The sequence below is a fragment of the Phasianus colchicus genome, chromosome 19 (assembly GCF_987193195.1).
Source record: "Phasianus colchicus chromosome 19, bPhaCol1.hap1.1, whole genome shotgun sequence".
NCBI lineage: Eukaryota > Metazoa > Chordata > Aves > Galliformes > Phasianidae > Phasianus > Phasianus colchicus.
The window spans coordinates 12,512,663-12,535,880 of record NC_143454.1 but is presented as its reverse complement, the minus strand read 5'-3'; the positions used below and the strand labels follow the sequence as shown (position 1 = coordinate 12,535,880).

General features: G+C 35.3%; 2 protein-coding genes across 12 annotated transcripts in view; one reads left to right on the top strand and one right to left on the bottom strand.

Moving 5' to 3' along the window:
• The window catches only part of RALGPS1 (Ral GEF with PH domain and SH3 binding motif 1), a 92,832-nt gene that overhangs the window by 49,073 nt on the left and 20,541 nt on the right, over nt 1-23,218 (bottom strand). For 10 of the 11 annotated variants that reach the window (XR_016458789.1, XR_016458791.1, XR_016458786.1 and 7 more), the window contains exons 9-10: nt 22,845-22,937; nt 21,742-21,868 (exon numbers count right to left, since the gene is read on the bottom strand). Coding sequence is in view for 4 of the 11 variants with exons in the window: in XM_090121177.1 (XP_089977303.1) it covers nt 21,742-21,868; nt 22,845-22,937 (220 nt within the window). In the remaining 7 variants the exon portion in view is untranslated. The remainder of the gene's footprint in view (nt 1-21,741; nt 21,869-22,844; nt 22,938-23,218) is intronic. The other variant, XR_016458790.1, reaches the window with a different exon arrangement.
• On the top strand, nt 1,564-18,443 carry ANGPTL2 (angiopoietin like 2). The gene is made up of 5 exons (XM_031602030.2): nt 1,564-2,060; nt 9,142-9,995; nt 16,591-16,784; nt 16,969-17,239; nt 17,696-18,443. Exons 2-5 carry the CDS (start codon nt 9,194-9,196, stop codon nt 17,893-17,895), a joined length of 1,467 nt encoding a protein of 488 aa, XP_031457890.1. The 5' UTR covers nt 1,564-2,060; nt 9,142-9,193; the 3' UTR covers nt 17,896-18,443.

The following is a 23,218-nucleotide window of genomic DNA, read 5'->3' as shown; positions in this document are numbered from 1 at the left end:
CTTGCAAGATGCTCAGGAAGCTTTCAATACATGATAAATTTCACATTAACTCAAAAGATCATTCCAAAAAGCCAAGGTAATAGCTAAAGAGCAGAAGTGTTCTACACCGAGTTCTGTAATAGTATATTCTTCCATCATCTTTCAGACTACCAATATGACTAGAAGGCAAACATTACAACATACACTGGAGATCACCTAAGTATCAGTCTGCACCAGATTGTAAGAGCTTGCTTTAAGTTGGACAATTTTATTTTCCTTCATGGGAACATGGTATTTCCTGACCTAGGAATAGACAGAAACAAGAACATCAGTGCTACTCCAAATAACACAGCACTGCTGCCCACTCTTTTGCCAATGTTCAGATGGACCAGCTTATAAAAAAAATTAATAATAATAAAATAAAAAAATCATCAGGGACTACATCAGAGCCCAGATGGAATATGAGGACTGCTCCAAAAGTAACGCCTCCTATTTCATTATGTTGGGCCATGATGTCAGAGGTGGATGTTGGTGGGATGGCAGTAGAAGCTGAACCATCCAGCTAATATTTTGTTAAATTTTGTTGCTGTCTGACAGAATGGAGTCTGAAATGGAAGTGTGTATGGAGCAAAGGTGTACCACTGAATTTCTCCATGAGGAAAGAACTGCACCCACTGATATCCATTGGCACTTGCTGAATATTTATAGAGATCAAACAGTGGACGTGAGCACAGTGAGAGGTGGGTGGTGGTATCAGCAGTACTGACAGCAACAGTGGATCACTTCTTATGGTGCAGATTTTTTTTTTTTTTTATGAGTGCAGCATACGCGCTCTTGTTCACTGCAGGTGAAAATGCAAAGCTAAAGGCAGTGACTGTTCAAAAGGACCGTTTTGTAGCTGAGAACTTGCTCTATCAAGTAATGCTATCGTACTCTTTGTATCTGTGGAAGTTTTCATGAAAATAAACATATAGGAAGCATTACTTTTGGAGCTACCTATATACATTCCTTCTCTCTACCTTGTAACATTTTGCAAAAAGCCTATGAGCAGGAAGCATCCCCCCGCACTCCGACATTTTGGGGACAAATCCTTCGTAGTTACACATTCTAACATATCATTTCACCTAAAAGCCCAACCCAGACTCATAGCATCTCTGGGATTTCTTCCTAACACTGTGGAACCACCAAAGGAAAAAATAACTTTTCTTGACATTATCACTGCTTATTTAATCAACAGCAACAACGTAAAGGGCAACTTGCCTGGCTCAAATTTTCTCCCATTTCTAACGCTATAGAACAAGCGGTCATGACTTGTGGTTAGGAAGTCTCAGCTACAAAAACAGATTTTAGAAAAATGCACACAAATACAATAGGTTACATAACACCGGGGGTAACGCAAAACGCTTGTGTGCCCGAGCAGGACGCCGGCACAGCCCAGCCATCTTGCAGCCGGCCGCAGCGCCTGGCCCGGCCCCGAGCAGCCCCGCGCAGCGCGCTGGGCGGGCGCTGAGGTCAGAGCGCCGCCGGGCCCGGCCCGCCGCTGCTGCGCCGCTGGCGGGAGGGGAGGCCCCGCGCGCGCCTTTCGCCTGTGGATCCCCAGCGCCAGTGGGAGGAGGAAAGGCTCGTCCATCCAACCAGGGCCTGTCGGCCTGCTGAGTGCCTCCCCCCCCCAGATGTAAGTCTCCCACAAAGGAACTGAAGTTCAAATAAGGCTGCTTCAGCCTTGCAAGAAACGATGAACTCAGGATTTTAAAACCAGAATGCCGAGTTCTCTCCTGCCGAAAGGAAGCCTGTGTCTCAACAGTAATACTGTACAGACACATGGCCAAGCTGTGAAAAATCTTTAAAAAAAAACAAAAAAGAAAGGGAATATTTTTGTAGAACATCTAAATATTTGCTTATTCAACTTCAGTACAGCATATAAAGCTGTTCAGCTATAGACTTCAGGCTTCCATCACAGAAGAGTTGTGCATATGATACCAACAGCCAAGTGAGATGTCACGGCTCCTGCGGACGAGCGGTTCTGATCAGCTTTGATGAAAGCTCGCTAAGGACGGAAGAAAGACGACGAAGGAGGCAGGGTAAGAATGCATAGTACCAATGGATTAAATCTAAAATATGCAGATTTTTTGTATGCTGAGTGTCCAAAGACTGATTTGTTTGCATGTGAGCGAATGAAGGCTTTTCAAAGACATTACACTACTACTTTCTAGTACTAGCAACAAACCTCTTTTCTTCCCTTTTCACAAAATAAGAGTGAGCACATACAGATTTTGTTGTGGAAATAATTGAGAGATTTTATGAAATCAAGCACTGAAAAACTACATTGCCGTTATTTTCTTCAATATGACATTTATCTTACCTTATTTAATTCTGCATGTAACTTTGGGCTTAGTGCTTCAAACTGGCTGCAAAAGCTTCTGAATGCTGCACATCTCTCAGCAAACTTTTTAGGACATTCTGATTTCTATAGTAACTTTTGTAACAGACTGCTAGTATTAAAAATGATGAAATCTACATTCTTTCACACACTTATGCCTGATCAAAGAGACACAACAGTTCCTGGAACTTTGAAGAGTCTACGAAGTAAAGTTCAATTAAAAAAACAAAACAAAACATAGCATCTGTATTTTTGTGTAAAAATTTACTGTGTGATCCAACTACTTTTCGTGAGCAAAAAGGTTCACATTTACAAAAATATGAATCTGTTTAAGGGCTATTGTGTACTAAGTGTACATTTATGTGCACACACTATGAATACTTTTCACTGGTGATCAGATTAAGTGAAAATAAGGTGAGGCTGCTGCTAAAGGAAGTAATAACAAAAGGTAATAACAAAAGCAGTGCTCTCAGTAACTCCATTCTGAGTCTAGAACAGAACTCTAGTAAAGCACAAAGAACAATCCACTAACAATGACTAAAATTCCTTTTGGGTAATCCCAAAAGAAAATCTATGCTTCTTGTAACTAAAAAAAGCCTTATTCTTTTGCCAAAAACTTGAAAAAGTTACATGGCAGCAAAGAATACATCATTTTATGAAGTTTCTTGCAGCAGTTGGTACTATTTCAAAACAAAAGTTCTGCAGGAAGGAAGGCACTGTCATTCTAAAGTGTTTTGTTACTAATCCATTCCCATCAGTGACAAAAAATCTTCTTTTAAGAATAAAGAACTAGATTTTTGAACAAAGATTTTAACACAAATTTAAATGGACAAAAAAAGCTAAGTATAGAAAGTACAGAATGCATTACAGTGAAAGCTTCTAAAGCAATTAATAGATTTCTGTCAGAAGCGTTGCATGGCTTAGAATAGAAGCAAGTAACTAGCGACAAAAAAACAAAAATCACTCCACCCAATAAGCTTGGAGTTAAACTTCCTTTTACATCACCTTTCTGTAACTGAAACTGCATGCCACTACGTGTCAGCCCTTTCCTATCCCTGTTATACTTCCATCAAAACCTTAAAAATTTTCCTAATACACGTGGCATGCATACTGCTGTGCTTTTACCAAACTGAAAAAATATAGTGATCTGGTTTTTGTACAGCAGTAATTTTCATTGAAAAAAAATCAACTGCAGGAGTTAATTCTGAACTAAAAGCAGTTGATAGAAGTCCCTTCCCCTTCAAATACAGCAAAAATGAAGTAATCACTTCAATCAAAGATGAAGACTACATGAAAAATTGATAGATTAATATAATTCAATCCTTCAAACCCTTTCAACATCGAACACAAAAGCATTAAAGAAACAGTGAAGATCCGTTGTTCGTTTTTCATGTTTCTTCTCTAGAATAAACATCTCAAATTATGTGTTAACACACAATCAAGTCAGATACCTTATCTTTTCAAGCAAAAATGCTATAAGATCTAATACTACATCTTTTGTAACTATGCATTCATTTATGCATCTAAATTTCTGAGGAAACCACACACAATATCCCACAGCATGTAGTGCGTGTAGGGAAAGCCAGCCCTCCAAATGACTGCTAACTTCAGCACAATAAATATGACTGATATACAAAAAAAATACTGATTAGCCAACAGAACTGAATTTTGTCACAGTGTGTACTAATGCAGCAAATCAAACTCATCTGTATGTAGGGTAACTGCAACTTTTTTTTTTTTCCTCTAAGTCAAAACAATCATACAGGGAAATCTCAGAAAATACTAGCAGTGTGCAAATAGCACGCATGTCATCTTTCATATATATATATAATATATATATATATACGTACATAAATATATATATATATATTTTTTTTTTTCCAACTATCTGGCTATTTCTAAAAAGCTTTGAGGTACCAGTATATTCAGCTCTGACATGTTAGACCTGCATGTAAACTCAGCAGTTCAGTCTGCACTATAAGTCCTGTGAATTGTTCATCCTGTTCTGACTCACAAGGACAGGAATAAATTTACAGTGTCAAATCTCATCTGTCCACTCTTTAATTCTTTAAGGAAACTAAAGCCATGCTGAACTCTGCCAGCCCCCCAAAAAGAAAAGGTGACAAGAAATAATAAAAGTTTGAACTCTGAAGCTAATTTTCTAAGTATGATGTATGTACTCTGGGTGCCTTTTTAAGGAAATTGAATAGCAGTGAGGGAAGATGTTAGCAACTAGGTTTTAAGAACAGTTGTTATTAAAAGTCATAAGTCAAATGGGGAATTTTATTTTGCTTTAACAGTTACAAACACTCCTGCCTAAGTGTAAAAAGTTAGGTAGAAAACTACCTTCTTTCTAATGACTATCATAACTGAAGCCTGATGGACAAAAACTGCATGCTTGGGCCCTGAACTGCAATATACAAACCTTTAAAAACATTTAAAAAAAATCACTATCTTCATCTTGTTCATATGACAAAATCTCAAGTATTTGCTCCTCAAACCAAATTGATTGAGTGTTTTAATTACATCATCTTTGCAGAAAAGTTAACTACACTTTATTGAATTATATGGTATTGAATAACCATATAACAGTGGTTACTGAAGGCCCTAGAAATCCCTTTGTGTAAAGCAGACTCCAGAGTAGATACAGCGTCATTTATCATTTGGACAGAAGCTACATTTATATATCTCAGTGCCTGATATTTGCATACCGACAGTCCTCTAGCTTAATAACAGTTTACTATATATAGAAAAACAAGAACAGCAGCAAGAAGCACTTGAAATGCTTTTAGCCTACAGATTCCTCTAAGTACTCTATCTGTAGAAGGAATCCATACTGATTAAATTTATATTTTGATATGAAATTCAGTCAATTATTTTCTATATTTGTCTAAGGGAAGGTCTTCAACGCAGGATTTACAGAGCTCATTATTTTGCTATAGTATTTATTAAAAATGCTATATTACAGGTGATTATAGGTGATTACAGGTGATTAAGGTCTTCCTTAAAAGTCAAAACATTTCTTCCTTGAACTGACTCATAATCCAAAATAAAGGAAAATTGATTTCACTTAGTCACCATTCACTGGTTTTCCTGTTTTCTCTGCTTTTTTGTGGATCACAATGTGTAGGTATTAAAAGAACACTACAGACTCTGAGATAAGAGGTCAATCTCTCAATCTTACAAGACTACTTGAGATCTATGTGCAAAAGTACTGATAGTGCACACAGAGGCTTTCATAAAACCTTTTCTTTCCAGAGTTATACTGCAAATGTCTATTTTATTTAAAAAAAATACATCAAGAGAAAACAGCTATAGCACTGATGGGTTACCGGTGGAGTTTAAAAAAATGGTTATACCTTATTATGTTATTTCAAGCCATACTTTTCATCTCATAGATATATACACTCACTCTCATTTTCATATGAAACTCACATAGATAGGTAAAATATTTCAGAAAAACAAAGAAATTACTGAATACAAATGTGTGTGTCTACTTTGGAAAAATGAAATCAGAATAAACAAATAGTGGAAAAAAGGTATACATGCTGGAATGTCTACAATTAAGTGCACATTCTGCAATATCTTAAAAACTCACACTGTTGACATTACTACCTTTCACACTTTCATTTAAGGTAAGCCAATTTAAAAAAGAAAAACAACTCTGAACATTTGTCAAACAGTAAAACTTTGCAAACAGAAATATTTTTAACTTCACCATTTCAGGACTGTGGCAGTACTGAAGTCCAAGATGAGAAACAGGTGTTAATTTCAGATGGTAAAATACTTAACTCTCATTGAAATATCGTCTGTAAGTTTCAGTATATTCATAGCAATCAAAGTAATATATACTTTGACTAAACAAAATTTCTTCAAGTATGATAGAGTACAGAACAGGCAACCATTTCCAAGCAAAGCCAAATAATGATTTTATTTGCTTTTTCCATTTAAAAGGCAGGAAAAAACAATCAAAAGCTGTAGCATTCAATAACCATTTCAGAAAGTTTGTTTCCTTTTTTTCAGCAGGTCACGAAACATCCTCAGTTGAGCAAACAATGAATGAGAAAACAAACCAAGTCACTGTTACCTTCTTTCAATTATATACATAAATAGAAAGCTAGCGTGCTAGACGTCTAATAGGTGAGATCACTGTCTCTTTTGAGAAGGAAATCCTGATGTGCTGTGAATTTCATAGTCCCAAAAAAAGAGGAAGCAACTCAAAAACATTAAAACGTTCCTCAAAAGTGCTTATCTCACTACCCTCCCTACTAACCCTAGCAAGCTTTTTTCCTCCCTAAAAGACTCATAATTCAGAATTTTGCAAACAAGCACATTAATTATGAAGTTTGTTTGAATCTAACTACAAAGAAATGCTATTTATCTGATATAGCCTATCATAATATGGAACAAACAGTCTTCATTCTGAACTCCCCCCTCTCCCCCCTTCAAATCAACAAGTAGAAACAATGAAAGACATAGCATTGTTTCATAAACAGTCTGCTGGCAGGAAAACATGAAAACAGAACATTTCTGTTTGTTCTGTTTGTAAAGCATTCCTTTACAAATGTACTTTCACTTCCAACATTTTCTTTTATAGGAAGAGCACCTTAGAAAAAGATGACATGCAGACAAGATCATGAGAGAGAGAGAAGCATTTTAGCATGCTGTGATCATGCTGATGTCATTCACTGACTGTTATCTTCATTTTGAATGACTCTGAAATGTTAATTAAGATGAGGCAAATTAACTCTATTCCATTTTTTTCTTGAACTATTCTAAAAAAAAAAATATCCTTTCAGCAGGTCAGAATAGCTTTATTTTTTGAGGGAAAGAAAGGTATTTCAATTCAAACACTGAAACAAAGCCCATTTTACACCTACTATGGCAGAGACATTTGCAATAACAGCCCATCTGTGTAGAAATACAAGGAATACTCCAGGCAGTGCTGTAGACTTAGAGCCTGCTGGAAGACTGTGGAAGAAATGGACATGGGCATGTTGGTCAACACTCAGCTAAACATGAGACAGCAGCATGCCTAGATGGCCAAGAAAGCCAATGGCATCCTAGCTTGTATCAGAAATAGTGCGGCCACCAAGAGCAGGGAAGTAGGTGATCATCCCTCTGTACTCAGCTCTGCATCTCAAGTACTGTATTCAGTCTTGGGCCCCTCACTGTAAGACATCAAGGCTCTGAAGCATATCCAGAGAAGGGAAACAAAGCTGTGCTCCAGACCCCTCACAGGTCTTATGAGGAGTGCCTGAGGGAGCTGGGACTGTTTAGTTTGGAGAAGGGAAGGCTCAGGGGAGGCCTTATTGCCCTCTACAGTTCCTTGAAAGGAGGTTGCAGCAAGATGTGGGGCTGACCTCTTCTCCCAGACAACACCAATAGGATCAGAGGGAATGGTCTCAAGTTGCACAACGAGAGGTTCAAGTTGGATAATAGGAAAAACATCCCCAAAAGTGTGGTCAGGCACTGAAATGAGATACCAATGAAGGTGAGGTTATGGAATCACTGTCTCTGGAGGTGCTGAAGAAACATCTAAATGTGGTACTAAAGAACATGGTTTAGTGGAGAAATACTGGTGGGAGATGGACAGTTGGAGAAGACAATCTTTGAGGTCTTTTACAACCTTTGGGTTCCTATGATATATATAGCTATGTATAAAATAGACTATATATATACACACACACACACACACTAAAATTAACCAAGCTATTAGAAATATATGATATCAAAGAAATATATGATATCTATTTATGCAGCTGATAAGAGAATGTTCTCACTCGTGGCAGTAACACTAGTGCCAAGTTCACACTTCCTGGAAGACTGCTGCCTATGAACCTGCAGTATTGAGTTATATTTTTAAAAGATTGTGATGGCCTCACATTTTCACCTTGAGTATTAAGCTGCTCAAGAAAAGAAGTTAGTGTAATTTCATCATAATAGATCTAATAGCCATATGTAAGTAAACACTAGCAGCTGATTTAATTAGCTGTGGGTCATCTTTATCCCCCATATGCATCTAAATGTGTTTTTCCCCTTCCAAAGGAGAGACCATTAAAATCAGGCTGAGTGCAAAGACAGTGATTCAGCGAGCCAGAATAAATGTAAATTTATGCAAAAAACAATAAACACTAATTTTAGTTATCAATTACAATAGTCCGGAAAAACAAGAAATTCTACTGCCCATGGTATTTGGGCAGTGCAGGTTTTAATTAAGGACTATTATAAGGTTCAATACAGCTGATCAAACTAAAATTGTAGCATTTTACCTAAGCAGTACTCTCTGCAGTTATAATATATTGCAAATAAGCTAATTAATATTTTTACAACTCAACTTCGAACAGCACAGATTTACCTATCTTTTGTTTTTATTTAAGGGTTATATTTGTAGGTCTAAGAAATTAAAATGTATTTTATTATTTAAATGAAAACGCCAATCTTGGAAATTTTTGTGGTACTTGCTTGGAAGTAAGGACTCTTCAAAGACTGGTATCAAATTCAATGTTTTGTGATTCTTCACAGGCTTAAGATAAACTGGCAACTATTAACAGCTGTAGTTGTGACGATAGCAAAATATCTCATTTCTGATGACATCCCCTCTAGCTGATGTGAACTTGTACTTGACAAGAAAATTACCTCATCTGTTCATAGTCAAACTAATTATTATGCAATATTATACTGTATGTTAAGTTATAGAACAAACTATTTTCTTTTTTTTTTAATTAAAGCATGCACTGAATTTCCAATTTGCTACTTACATTAAATTTATTTTAAAACAGATTTTATGAAGTTCTTTGCAGAAGAATATTTGACCAGAAATAGAGGATCACGATGACAACAAAATTCATCTGTTTAATGCTTATAGCTGCTGTAGGAACTGCTGCTAGCAAAACACAAGAATTTGAAGACGATGAGGAAAGAGAACAAGAGTTCATTTATATGAACAGATACAAGCGTTCCAGTGATTCACAGGACAAATGTACTTACACCTTTATTGTACCTCAACAGAGAGTGACAGGTGCCATTTGTGTGAATTCTAAGGAACCTGAGGTTCTCCTTGAAAACAGGGTAAATAAACAAGAATTACAGTTACTTAACAATGAACTCCTTAAACAAAAGAGACAAATAGAAACTCTCCAGCAACTGGTAGAGGTAGATGGTGGGATTGTTAATGAGGTCAAGCTCTTAAGAAAAGAGAGCAGAAATATGAACTCTCGTGTCACACAACTCTATATGCAGTTATTACATGAAATTATCCGAAAACGGGACAATGCCTTGGAACTTTCCCAACTTGAGAATAAGATTTTGAATCAAACTGCAGACATGCTGCAGCTTGCAAACAAATACAAAGACTTGGAGTACAAGTATCAGCATTTGATGTCAATTGCAAATAATCAGTCAATAATAATTAACCAGCTAGAAGAATACTGTCAAAGAATGCCATCCATAAAGCCTCTGCCACAAACTCCACAGCCGCCAAGCAAAGTGTACCAGCCTCCTACTTACAATCGTATGATTAATCAGATATCTACTAATGAGATTCAGAGTGATCAGAACTTAAAGGTTCTGCCACCTACCTTACCAACCATGCCTGCAGTTACTAGTATTCCCACTTCAACCGATAAACCATCTGGTAAGTAATGTTACTGATATGTCTTCACTAATTTATAAGAATAAGGAGTAGGAAACATTTAGCAAAATAAATGATTTTGGATTGATTGAGATTCTAAGACCTGACACAGTCTACACAAATTGAGCTGACTGCACCAGCTGTACAAATGACAGAAGCCCTCTGGGAGAACTTACAGCCTAAAATGTAGCAGTACGACTGGAGTTTTACTTTCTTGGACCACCAGACTTGCGGTTGCTACTACATAACGAACATACTTTAACACTTTTTGCCATAAAGTTCTAATCTGCTCCTTTTAAGCATAAAAAAAGTTCAGTACAGTCACTCAGAACTTCTTTAGTCATTATGTTAGTATTATATTATCATCAGTTAAGGTTATAGAAAGGTGTAAGGCCATCTCTTTTAAAAAAAAAACTGCTTCCAAATTTGTTGCTGGTACAAATTGTTGAACAAAAATCTGCAATAGGAGACAGGATACCTCAGAAACTGACAATGTATCAAAACGTAAATGTAACTGATAAACTGATAATCATCTGGAGTATCTAAATTACTGTTTCTTTTAGCACAAGATTCTTTGGGCAGAGTTCTGTCTGCAGGATACAACAGGCTTCGTATTTCAGATTGCTAAAGCCTGACTTTCCTAAACTTACGCTAACAGTATCATCCTGATTTGTTTCCAAAGCTTTTATTAGGAAACGGAAAGTGGAAAATATGAGTAGGTGGATGAGATAATGGAACAGTCTAAGAGATTACAGTGAATTTGGAGAGTTAAACAAAAGTTTTAGACTTCACTCTGAATTCAAGTAACATTCAGTATTCAGATTCCTTTGAATAGTTGCCCTTAGATCTAGATACACTATTCCATTTGAGATAATAAAAAGCTAATCAAAATCAATGAAGACACTCCCAATGAAACAAACAAGACTTTGGAATGAACAACTTAAGACCCTATTTAACTGATATTCTAATACAGTTTTTATTTTTCCACCTCATTGTGCTTTTTTCCTCAAGAACACAAAATAGTAACAGGTGGCTTCATTTTAAACAGTGATTTTGTGGTTACTTCAGTCTTTGCTGTTAAGTCTTTATTTGCAGAGTTGACAACTATCTTCTAAACCTCAGCTCCAGCTAAAACATTTTTTTAGTGTGGGAATTAATAAAACTGACAGGAGTAGAATTTAAAAATAATATTTATTCCTAGCGCAGATAAATTCACTATCCTGAAACTTCAGGACTTAACTTCCATAATTCTTTCCTGAAAAAGGAATAAGTTATGTTCACTTTTGCTCTCAAGTTTTTAACTTTCTAACTCACGACTATTTTGAGATTCTGTGATTTTACAAAAAAATACATTTCTGTTGATGCTGGTTATGGAGTCAGTTTGCTTTAGATGGATAGCAAATAAAAAGGAAAATAGTTAAAGTCCTAGCTATTCTATTTTTATTATTACTATTGTTTTTAACATAATGAAATCTAAATTGCTTTCTCAAGGCCAGAAAAAAAAGGTAAACTAAGATTACTTAACCAAAGAATGTTACAGTAATAACCAACCGCCTTCCACAAAAGACTACCCACATCAACACCTATTTTCTAACAGTCTGAATGAAGAATCACGGTCAGGAGAAAGTGTCAACAAACTTGAACTGAGGCCGTACTATCACATAGCAGAACAGAACAGATTTCACATGCATAGTACCTTTGCTGATCTATCATACAGCATCTTCATTTTTTGCAAAGAGAAACATTTTGAGTCATGGTCACTTTGCAGTATGGTAGAACTCTATGATACTTGCCTGAGAAAATGTTGTTTATCTAGCTGACCGTCATATGTTGATCTCCAGAAGTCACATCCCAGGTTGATTTGATATCTGTTATTTTTCTCTTCATTTCTCATAATTACTAGAAAAAGAAGCTTCATACTTGTTCTGTACAAATCCACTCTGCTATTAATCTCTCTCCTTATTTTCTAGTTTGTAAATTTTAATTTGTTCAAGGAAACGCCAAGAAGTGAAGCTAAGTTACCTAGCCTTTCATTTCCAAGGTATCTTCCTCCCCTCCCCCCGACCTTTTTGGTGGGCAAGGAACATTTTAATACTTTCTCCTCATCATCCAGAATGTTCTCTATTTTCCAAACATATCTCAAAGCCCCTACCCACTATTAATGCCCAGAAGGATGCTCCATCCAGTTTGCTATAGGCATCTGGAATGAACTAGGAAAATCAAAAGGGAAAAAAAGCAGCACCAAGCCATGAACACCACCACGCAAGCAAAAAACACCACAACTATGCAGTCACTGGAAAAAAAAAAGACCCTATACACTTTTATCCAGTCCTTTCTGTACTTCTCAAGTTCTCAACCTTTGCTAAAACTTCTTAAGTTCTATGAAACATCTAACACCATGTGACCGTCTCAACAAAAACTAAAGCAAAATGGAAGGTATTAGGTGCCACTTAATTTTAATCCGTTAACAGTCTTCTCCATCACAAAGAAGCACATCAATCTTTTCCCTTGATCTTAAACTTATTACTGTGTATCAACAATCATCCTAGCATCTGCTATGTTTAAGCTTTCTTCATGTTTTCAATGCTACTTGAAAGTTAATGATCTAGCCATATCAGTTTCTGTTTTCCTTAGCCTTCTACAACAGAAAAAATCCACTGCAGTGTCCTCAGCAGATACTTCTTAATGATCTTCTAAACTCTTTGCATTGCCTAGATAATTTTCTCTACACACTCTTCTGAATTTGCTGAAGTTTGATGTATTTGAACTCATTTCTTTGTTTAGTTTCCTACTGTTCTTTGTTAAGAATTACAGACTTCCTTATTTCATCAAAGATTGCCTTCACTGCTTTCCATTTCAAGTTTTCAATCAGTTCATCCCTGCTTGCTAGGTTCAAACTTAGTAAAGCCTGCTCTTTATTTGGTATCTATGAAAAAGATGTCCCCAACAAATTCCAAAACCTTGTCTTTATTTTTTTTTAGCCTCGTACACTCTTCTCCAAGCAGATAAGCAGGTAGATGGAAGTAAGCAACTTGAAATAATTAGCAAGAAACTTATATTATCATACAATTAAAAAACAAAAAAGATTTACAAACATGATGTTTATTTTCCAGGCTAGAACTGATTGTTAAGTGGAACATAAAATCCGAGAATTCCTATAAACAGCTATGTACTGTAATATCTCTGTTAATCATTCCCGTAATAAATCCACTAGCATTCACTATTTTGTCTATCTGAACTGCTTTTAGTAAAAAGTAAGGCAGAAGGGTTAATTTGAAAGAAAAAGTACAGTATTTGACAAAAAAATGTATCGAGTATGAAAAAACACATAGAAAATGATAGATGCAATAAAGTTAGAACCATAACTGTAATTTTACAAGTGGAATTTCAATATGCATAAGTGTAATCTACAGCACAGATAGAAGAATGAAGAGATGGATAGTGGCATATATTACATTTCTTCTCAATTCAGTTGGGATTATATAACAACGTGGGTAAAAAAAAAAGCAGGCTGAAGATGTTCTCCTATCAAGACATAAGAAACACAGTTTCAAATACTGTAGATGTCTCATTTTCATAACTGACTTCACTTTGTAGAGTATTTTAAGTATTAAGTCCATTTTAGATAATAAGCATTTAAACATGTATCCATGTCAAATGTTCCTAAAAATATAATGAAAAAAAAGTAATATCCTGGAACCCCTTGGAAGAGATAGGCAATAAATATCGAAAGATAAGCAACATAAGTTAATTATGTGCATAACCTGCATAGAAAATCAGATTTGTATTCCTGAGTTAATTATCTGTTTTTAAATACATTCTCACATTCTCTTTCATTTCTATTGATGATTTTAAATTAACTAAAAGCTACATAAATCCAAGCTTCCAGTTATCTATTAAGCATGACATATGACTACTATGTTCTAACAAAGGCAGATATTTGTAAAAGCTTGAAACATAACTCATTAGTGAAACATTTTGCAGACTGAAGATGGTGCAAAGCAGAAATATATGAATCTGTAATTTAAAAGAACACTTTCAGCTCATGAATACTGGGCCAAGAATTGAAAAATTTAAAGGACAAAATACAATTAAGTCATACAACTCTGATTTTTATTTTTAAAATGAATATTAGGAAAGCATATGAAAAAATACTCTTTGGCACCATTTAATTATTCCAGTTAAAAATCAAGGAATAGAATATGATTAGAGAAACTTTTCTGTCCACTTTAGTATAAAATTCTTTTAAGAACAAAAGTTTTGTCTTCAGAATCCACTTTTCAATGTTAAGTAGGAGTTATCTGGGAGTTAATACTTACTTATAGCAAGATTTATCCTCTTCCTCATTAATAATTAAATTGTACAGGTCTCAAATAATTAAATAATGCAAAATAACAAGCAGTTTAACTGCCAAAAGTGCATTCATCCAAATGAATGCAATCCAAACAATTAATGACTACAGAAGAGAGAAATTAAGCAGATGCAAAACAAAACAACATGGCTGGAAAAAGTAATTATGCTGAGTTAGCAAAATTACTTACAGATGCATTTTAAATGTACTTCACGTTCCTCAACTTAGGACAGATTTCATTTCTGTGGGCATAGATGGATGCAAGTCCAAAGCTACACTGAAGATGTCAGACTATCAGTTATCAAAAACTACTACGGTCTTCATGTAATATAAATGCACAGTCTCATTATGCATCTCCATCCTACAAATCCACTCAAAAATATTTCTGATGTTAAATGTGTGTTCTCTGTTGAAAGACATATTGATTACAAAGGTACTACATCTCAAAGGTCTGCTTTACTCACTTAAAATGACTTCTTCAAGACTACTGATCTGAAAAATCAGGATTCTCTCAGTACCTCAAGTGAAGACCATTCTTGCTTTTCAGGAAAAGCAAGTGTATAGTGTGTATATAGTGTGAAGAAGTTTACACAATTGCTTTTATTTCTCTCCCATATAATGGCAGTATCTGTTACTGCTGCTTAGTAGTATGTAGCTAAGTACACAGCTCCAGTCTTCAAAATACACAGGAAATGTACTCAACTCCATGGATAAGCGTAACAAGGAAATATCTACAAATACATTTAAAAAAAATTAAAATAAGGGGAAAATGTAAAGAAAATACTTGGTTTTGATTCTGTATAAAAGAATTTCAGCTTCTAAAAACAAGCACCCATAAACTGTTCACTTCACGTTCTTATTTGTGTTCCTGCTTCCCACTCATGCCAAAAAGGGCAACCAGGGTTAATAACTTCTGCAAAATACTGAATAAGTACACATTACTAAGAAATCATGCAGAAGAATCAGTAAATAGCCAGTAAGTAACCTAAGGCCAGCACTAGAAATTGTTCAAAATAACTATAATTGTATTTCACTAAATATTCTGCTAAGCAAAATATGAATTCCAAGTAAAATTTCAACATCCTGTTCGGGAAAATTGCTCTTTAGACTTGCTTGGTACAGCTAAAAGCTTAGAAAACACATTAGGATGAGATCACATAGTGACCTGAGTTGGATGGCACCTTAAAGATGACCCAATTCCAACACGCCCTCCTTGTGTTGCCCAACACCAGATCAGGCTGCCCGAAGCCCCATCCAGCCTGGCCTCGGACACTTCAAGGGATGAGACATCCACAGCTTCACTAGACAGCCTGTGCCAGGGTCACCAAATTTGAAAAGAACATACGCTGTTAGGTTAAATATAAAGACACAGAGGTGAAAAACGCATAACATATCTGATTTCTAACACTTCAATTGCAGGAAGACTGATTAAAAGTGATAAAATAAACAAGAGCAATATAAATTACCAGCACTCATTACACCTATCTCCTTCTACCTCTGTGTCCCAGAATACTGCATCTACATAAACATTTCCAGAAATCTGAACAGTTAGCCACAACAGAAATAGAGAAGAAGCCTAGCAGGAGTACTCTAATTGCAGTCTGTGAGCATGACAGAGGAAACAAGAACACAGTACTGCCACAGATCAAAAATCTGGATTGTCTCCTGGTACACTGACTTCCGATTTTGTTAAAAAGACAAAAAAACCAACAACAGAAAACACTGACAATTCCACGAAACTAATTTATTACTACTTCATTTAATAAGTACAAGGGTAGCTCTTCCACTTTCAGCACTGGACAATGAATTATGAAAAAAAAAAGTAGATCAACAGGAATAATTTTAAAAGGAAGCAACATATGCTTTACAGTGACTGCTCAAAGAGAAATCTGACAATCCTTCCTTCTTATCATTCTCTTTTCTAAAATATTAAATTCCTATTTGATTTCTTGGAAAATATAACCGATGTTATTAGAATTCAGCTGCCTTAAGAATCTACCTGTATCAGTAATTCATTGTGAAACGTTCCAGCAATAACATTATAATGCAGTAATCTGCCTCAAAAGACTTAGTGGACACCATAGCTTCAATAAGACAGAAAAAAAGTCACAAACAACAAATGTGCTATTCAGCAGAAGGAAATACACTCTGAAAAGCACAGAAAAACACTAACAATTGAAATACTGCTCTGTATTGAAGTTATGCTCAATCACACTTTGACTGCAGACTCTTACTGTTTTGACACAGGACCCTGGAGAGACTGTCTACAAGCATTAGAAGATGGCCATGACACAAGCTCCATCTATCTTGTAAAACCAGAAAACACAAACCGACTTATGCAGGTCTGGTGTGATCAACGGCATGACCCCGGTGGCTGGACAGTCATTCAAAGACGGCTGGATGGTTCTGTCAACTTTTTCAGAAACTGGGAGACATACAAGGTTAGTACAAGTGAGAAGTTTAATGTCTTCTACCCTCTAAAAGTTACTGGTAAAGTAACTTAAAAGATGGGTTTAGTCTGACCTACAGCTTACTTAAAAAGGAGCTTGTCATCTACATAAGAATACATTCAGATTTACCAATAAAGTAGACAGTACTAACATGCTTCTCTTGCTTCCCTTGTAGCAAGGATTTGGTAATATAGATGGAGAATATTGGCTCGGCCTAGAAAATATTTATTGGTTAACAAATCAAGGCAACTACAAACTGCTCATAACAATGGAAGACTGGTCAGGTCGAAAAGTATTCGCTGAGTATGCTAGCTTCAGACTAGAGCCAGAAAGTGAGTATTACAAGCTGAGATTGGGACGTTACAATGGCAATGCAGGAGACTCTTTCACTTGGCACAACGGTAAACAGTTCACCACGTTGGACCGGGACCACGATGTATACACAGGTAAACAAGGTCTCTTTTGGTCTCTTGCATAATAGTTTGTGGCTGTACACAAAACATAAAACTTAACAGCTGACAATTCTTAAAATGAGAATTTAACTTATGAAGCAGAAACTACAAACTGATTTGTCAACCAACTCTTATACATACTGACTGAATTAAAAATTCTCACAGAAACATTATTGTATATGTATTAAATTACATTAAACAAGGGTCTGTAAAACATATTATGAGGGTTGAGACAATAATGCAACAGATATTCCAGCAAGGGAGAGCAACACTAGTGAGTCTGTCTGCAGAACATGGTTCTCGATGAAGGCTCAGTTCACCTTGCATACACTGCACAGTTTGCACATTAATAATAAGTACATGGTTTAAAAAAAAAGCGCGTTCTGTTGAGCTTTTTTGCTTGCTATACAATTTTTGTTTCTGAGACTGAAATTGAGCTCTCTTTTACAGGTAACTGTGCTCATTACCAAAAGGGAGGATGGTGGTACAATGCATGTGCTCATTCAAATCTCAATGGAGTTTGGTATCGTGGTGGACACTACCGCAGTCGTTATCAGGATGGCGTTTACTGGGCTGAATTCCGGGGTGGATCATATTCACTAAAGAAAGTTGTTATGATGATAAGGCCTAACCCCAACACATTCCACTGAAATAATTTTTCTCTTGGCTAGCTTTCTTGTTCTGTTTTAAAAAACATGTAAATCTATACTTTTATTACCTGGAATTGTCTTTTCAGAAATAAGGAATGTAAGATATTGTACATTTATTGCTAAGATGTGAGGGCTTGTATATTGTGTTTCCAAGAATCATTCCAGGAAAATAAAAGCTGAAGAAAAAAGAAAGTGACAAAATCCAGAACCCCTCTTTATACTAAAAGCTGTTATATTATGCCTTTTAGAACTGACATGTGAGATAGCCTGTAGATAGATTTTCTGTTTTTTTGTTCCCTGTAAATTAAATTTGGATGCTAAAAATACTGCCACAACTTTTGAATATTTTTGAATGTTATATTACGTATAAATATTCTCAATTTACAAACTGTACAGCAAGAGTTTTATTATTATTATTATTATGAGCAATTACTTGACACAGGAAATTATCCTTTGAACTAGGTAGCTGGTATATGTACAGTAGTGTGATTATTCTAATTTAATCTTTGTTAATTTACATTAATAAAATTAGTACTGTATAACTTGAATTTACTGTTGTGATAAATCCAGTCTTTCCCCTTCACTGTGAGCATTTTAACAATCTGTTCCTATAAATCAGAATTCATATCTGATTCAAGTATTTTAGATGGTTTTTGTTGTTTATTTTTTTATTTTTTAAACAAAATGAAGTAGCTGCACAAGTAAACTAATCCAGATTTACTGTGGATATAACGTGCTGTATAGCCAATGTGTTATACTACTCTACACAACAGCGACAATATTTTGCACCAGACTTCAGTCATTACCTGCTGTATAGGCTCTGTGTTCAGAAACAGCTGGATATAAATCCAACTCTGCAGGCAAATGAGGGATACAAATATATAAGCTATTCAGTGTTTTTAACCAGTAGATAAAAGTTATATAAAGAAGTTATCTGTAGCCATGAACAGTTATTTGCCATATTTCACGATAATATTGATGCCAAATCATCATACAGATTTATTCATCTATATTTGGAGTTTAGTCACAAGTATGATACATGGACTGGTATAAATCTAATATTCTTCTGTGATAAGTTTCTAAAAGATTGTTACAACACCCCCTTCAAAACAGACACTACCATGAAAAATGTAGGCTAAGGAATGCATGTACAAAGGAAAGCAAAAACTCCTGAAAATTCTGTACATCTTTTAGTAAGCCTGCAAGACACTAGGTGTTTTTGTTTGCACATCTTTTCCCTCTTTATCTCGTCAGTTCTTTAGAAAGTTATAATATGCATTAAACTGATGCATGAAGTAGCATATGCTGTAGATAACTGAAAGCACGGTTTTTAATAAATAAGATTACCCCTGTAATATTGTAATCCTTTAATAAAGCAAAAAATGCTATTTTGACATGCTCAGATTTCATCTTGTTTTAGTTCAGGTTACTCACAGAAAAGACAAATTATTTAATTTCACACAATTCTGCCTCATGATTCACATACATTCTGCTATGCAGCTATTCATGCATGAAATGCCTAAATATGGCAAAAAATAAAGTGACTTCTAGCTGAGAAAAAAATGCTGAATTTCCATACATCCCAGAGAATAGAAGCTTTTGGTAGGCCACAAATTACAAGCTTTAAATACCATTCAAGCTTTATCTTTCACCGGTTAATCTATTAGACTCTGGAAAACAATTAACCTTCTGAAAAGAAACACTACACATACATCTACGAGCTCTACAGCTTGACCACAGTGCTTCAACAATTCGGATTAGAACATCAAAATATTGAAATTTCTATTGACATCTGTACTAACCAGTATTTTTGTCAGAACAAATGCGTGAAATAGATTGACAGCAACCTTAGAAGAGCCACTTCAAACTTCTTTAATACACATGGTTTGTATGTATATTCAATTCCTCATATGTCTATAAATAAACAATCAGGTTCCTGAAAATATTTTAGCTTTGCAATATCCTTACATCACATTCACACTCCATGCTGCTCTTGTCCTCCTTTGGTAACGCGTACAGTAGGAGCACAACACACCTTTACATACAATGGGTACATTAGCCATGTATCTGTTAGTCTGGAAAAACTACTACTTGCTGCTAAACGACTACTCTACAGTGCTTGTCAACTTTTAAAACATGAGTTTACTATTACAGGTGCTTTTCTGCATAAGTAAATACTGCTACAGATTAATCTCCATAGTATACACTCAAGACAAGCTTTAAACCTATATCTAAGCTGACAGTCTTCTGTTAAAGTGACCATATTCCCTAACCACGTTACTTAAAACCTGAGTAATTAGCCTAAAGTTTTGTCTAGGTAAAACACAGAAGTCAGTGTAGGAAGATGTGATTTAACCTTGGAGAAACAAAGTCTGAGAAAAAAAAAATAAAATTTGGCAAGCTAAGTTCCAAAATAGCACTTAGCTATGCTACACCTTTCCTCCCTGGAAAAGAATATGAGGAAGAAAAAGTCTTTTAAAGAATTGTCTAGCTACAGAAACTTCACTCTCCCCTCAACACTTTCAGCTGATATAACAGCACTCTCAGATGAATTTATAATAATAATAATGCAAACTGGACACGTTTTTCCAAATCTGCAAGTTACGCAAATGACAGAACATCTCTTTTTAGGCTTTGTTGAAGGTGTTATTTTTAAATATTACTTGCACGCTTTCTTGATCAAAGAGATAAAGTACACTTCTTGATAGTAGTGTAGAAAAAGTAAAAGTGTGATTTGGGTCTTAATACCAAAATCATAAATTAAAAAAAAAAACACATCTAGTTCTTTTAGCACCCCACTCCTGGTGCCACCCACCAGATCAGGCTACCAAGGGTCCCACCCAGCCTGGTCTTGGGCACCTCCAGGAACAGGCATCCACAACTCCAGGCAGCTTGTTCCATCCTCCCAGTAAAAGATTTCCACCTACTATGTAATTAGATCTTCCCTTTTTTAATTTAAAGTCCCACCACTATCTGACCATGTAAAAGTTGGTCTCCCTCCTGTTTAAAATCTCCCTGTAAGTACTGGAAGACTGCAATATTGAGCTTTTTATATGCATATTTCTGCAGAAAAAGCGTTGTATTTGTCTTTTTTTGGGCGCTAGAAAATAATTACAGCAAATTATCTTAGTGTTTCAGTTACAATACTTAGTTGGTTTCAAAATACATAATTAAATATTTCAGAGATTGATTTCTTTCTTCAAAAACAAACAAAATAAAACACAACAGCAGTCTGAAGACATTCCAGCACAAAGAATGGCTTTGTTTAACAGGAATCTGTACTTTTGGGGTGCTCTTCAGGAATGCTGGCACAGTTCAGTACTATGCAGGAACTGCAAGTCAAAAGAGCAGTAAGGGAAGTAATGATACAGTGTATGTACATGAAGAAAAAAGGGAGTTACTGAAAAAACAAGTCGATCATGTAAAACTGCATTGCAGTTTGCTCCCATTTCAACATATTTACAAGAAACTGACACATACCAGCTACAGCTTAGAGGTACCAAATTACAGTGTATCTAAAGAAAACAGCCCATCAAAAAATAGAAAGCTACATGAATGAGGTATTACATCATGTTGTACTCAGAAGGCATTTCTGAAACAGTGCTCTTGTATATTCTGATGACGTCAAATGCACATTTAAACAAAGGCATACTTAGAGTTCCAGACATTGGTAATGCACACACTAAGTCAGAATGTAGCTTAAATTCCATCAGGCCTCACAAAATCTCATGAAATGAAGGGAGGCAGGCGTACCAACTATATGCAGTATCCTTCAGGTAAATAGCACTGTATGTTGATTTTTGAGAAAATGAGCTACAAATAAATAAGCTAAATTTTCAAACTCACCTAAATATGGAATACTTGGAACCATTTTTAAGCTTCTGATGTACTCTCGTGTTCTTTTATAATTGTCCTCTTTAGAAAGTAAGTAGTCTAACTTCTCAAAAGTGGCCTTGTCTTTGCGATTCAAAAGCTACATAGAAAAAAAATGAAGATTATGCTGATTTAAAACTAAGAATCTGTGCAAAGACAAACAAATACTTATCTGAATCACCCACAGTACAGTCAAATTAAAATTCAATTGATTATCACCCACAGTAGCACGTTTGAAAAAAGTGTTGCTGCTAATTAAAAAAACTGATTTTAAATTTGATTTTAAATCTATGAAAAATACATTATTTCTGATTATAATCAATATTCTACATATCACTACTATGGAGTTTTGAATCATCTCAGCAGTACTAAAATTTTAGAGGAAAAAACATACATGATTTACAGTCTTCAAAATTTTCATAGTTTGTTAGAATTGCTTAAAAATCTTTTGAATTTTAGAGTACAAATAGTGCCATTTCAGAGTCATATTAGAAGTACAGTAATGTTTTCTGAAGGAAAAAGAAAGTGTAAGAAAAGTAAATTAGTATAATGCTTACACTCCTATTTTATATTACTGGACTTACTACAGCAAATCAGAAAACTATGCAGTAATGCAAAATATACTAATGCAACAAAAGATTAAACTATAAACATAACATATGCAATTGCAGCTATAAAAACAGTCTCAATTTCATTTGTTTTTACATTTGTCAGCAGTATTTTTAAGATACTTTAAAAGCCAACTGTATTAGAATCAATGGAGAATTGTCACTCTGTACACTCACTCGCTGCTGTACAACACTATTGGCAGAAGCCCTGAGGTCTTCTGCAATTTTGGAACAACACAGACCACACAGTTAAGTAACTAACACAGTTAACAAACCAACACAGAAGTATGAAACAGAAATCCATATAAGGCAGAGCTGCTTTCAAACAAACTAAAAACAAACCCACCACAAACCCAGAAGACTAAGAATGTTGAGTGTCTTCTCCCAAAGCACAAAATAATTCATAGAATTCAGAAAAACTCAAGATTCAAACAAGAAAGAAAAGGCAACAGTCAAGGGATAACTCACAGCCCAGGTTTTGGTGAGTCTGAAGATGGGTGCACTTTGCAGTGCTGATACCACAGACATAAGAGAATGGAGATTATTCAGCTCTAGAAGCTTCTGTTAGAGAAAAAGAGAAAGAATGGAAAGTAGTAAGTTTTAGTATGTATAAAAGCAAAGCAGGATTAATTTAATCTCAAAGTTGCCTTTATAAAACAGAATTTTCATCTATGTCTTCAAACAAATAAAAAATCATCCAATGCTATCGATGTACGGAAATATAAAGATATCTTTAAAAGTTGCAATTTTTTCAAATAACTTCATCTAATTTGTATTATATGATTCTCATGATGCTCCATGACGAAAACACAGTAGGAAAATTTTAAAGTTCTTCTCTGTAT

What these genes read in the sequence shown, in the direction of transcription:
- ANGPTL2 (XM_031602030.2), top strand. Translation starts at nt 9,194, where the DNA reads ATGACAACAAAATTCATCTGTTTAATGCTTATAGCTGCTGTAGGAACT. An exon ending in TTCAACCGATAAACCATCTG is followed by an intron (nt 9,996 to 16,590) that starts GTAAGTAATGTT and finishes GTTTTGACACAG; the next exon opens with GACCCTGGAGAGACTGTCTA. An exon ending in GGACCACGATGTATACACAG is followed by an intron (nt 17,240 to 17,695) that starts GTAAACAAGGTC and finishes TCTCTTTTACAG; the next exon opens with GTAACTGTGCTCATTACCAA.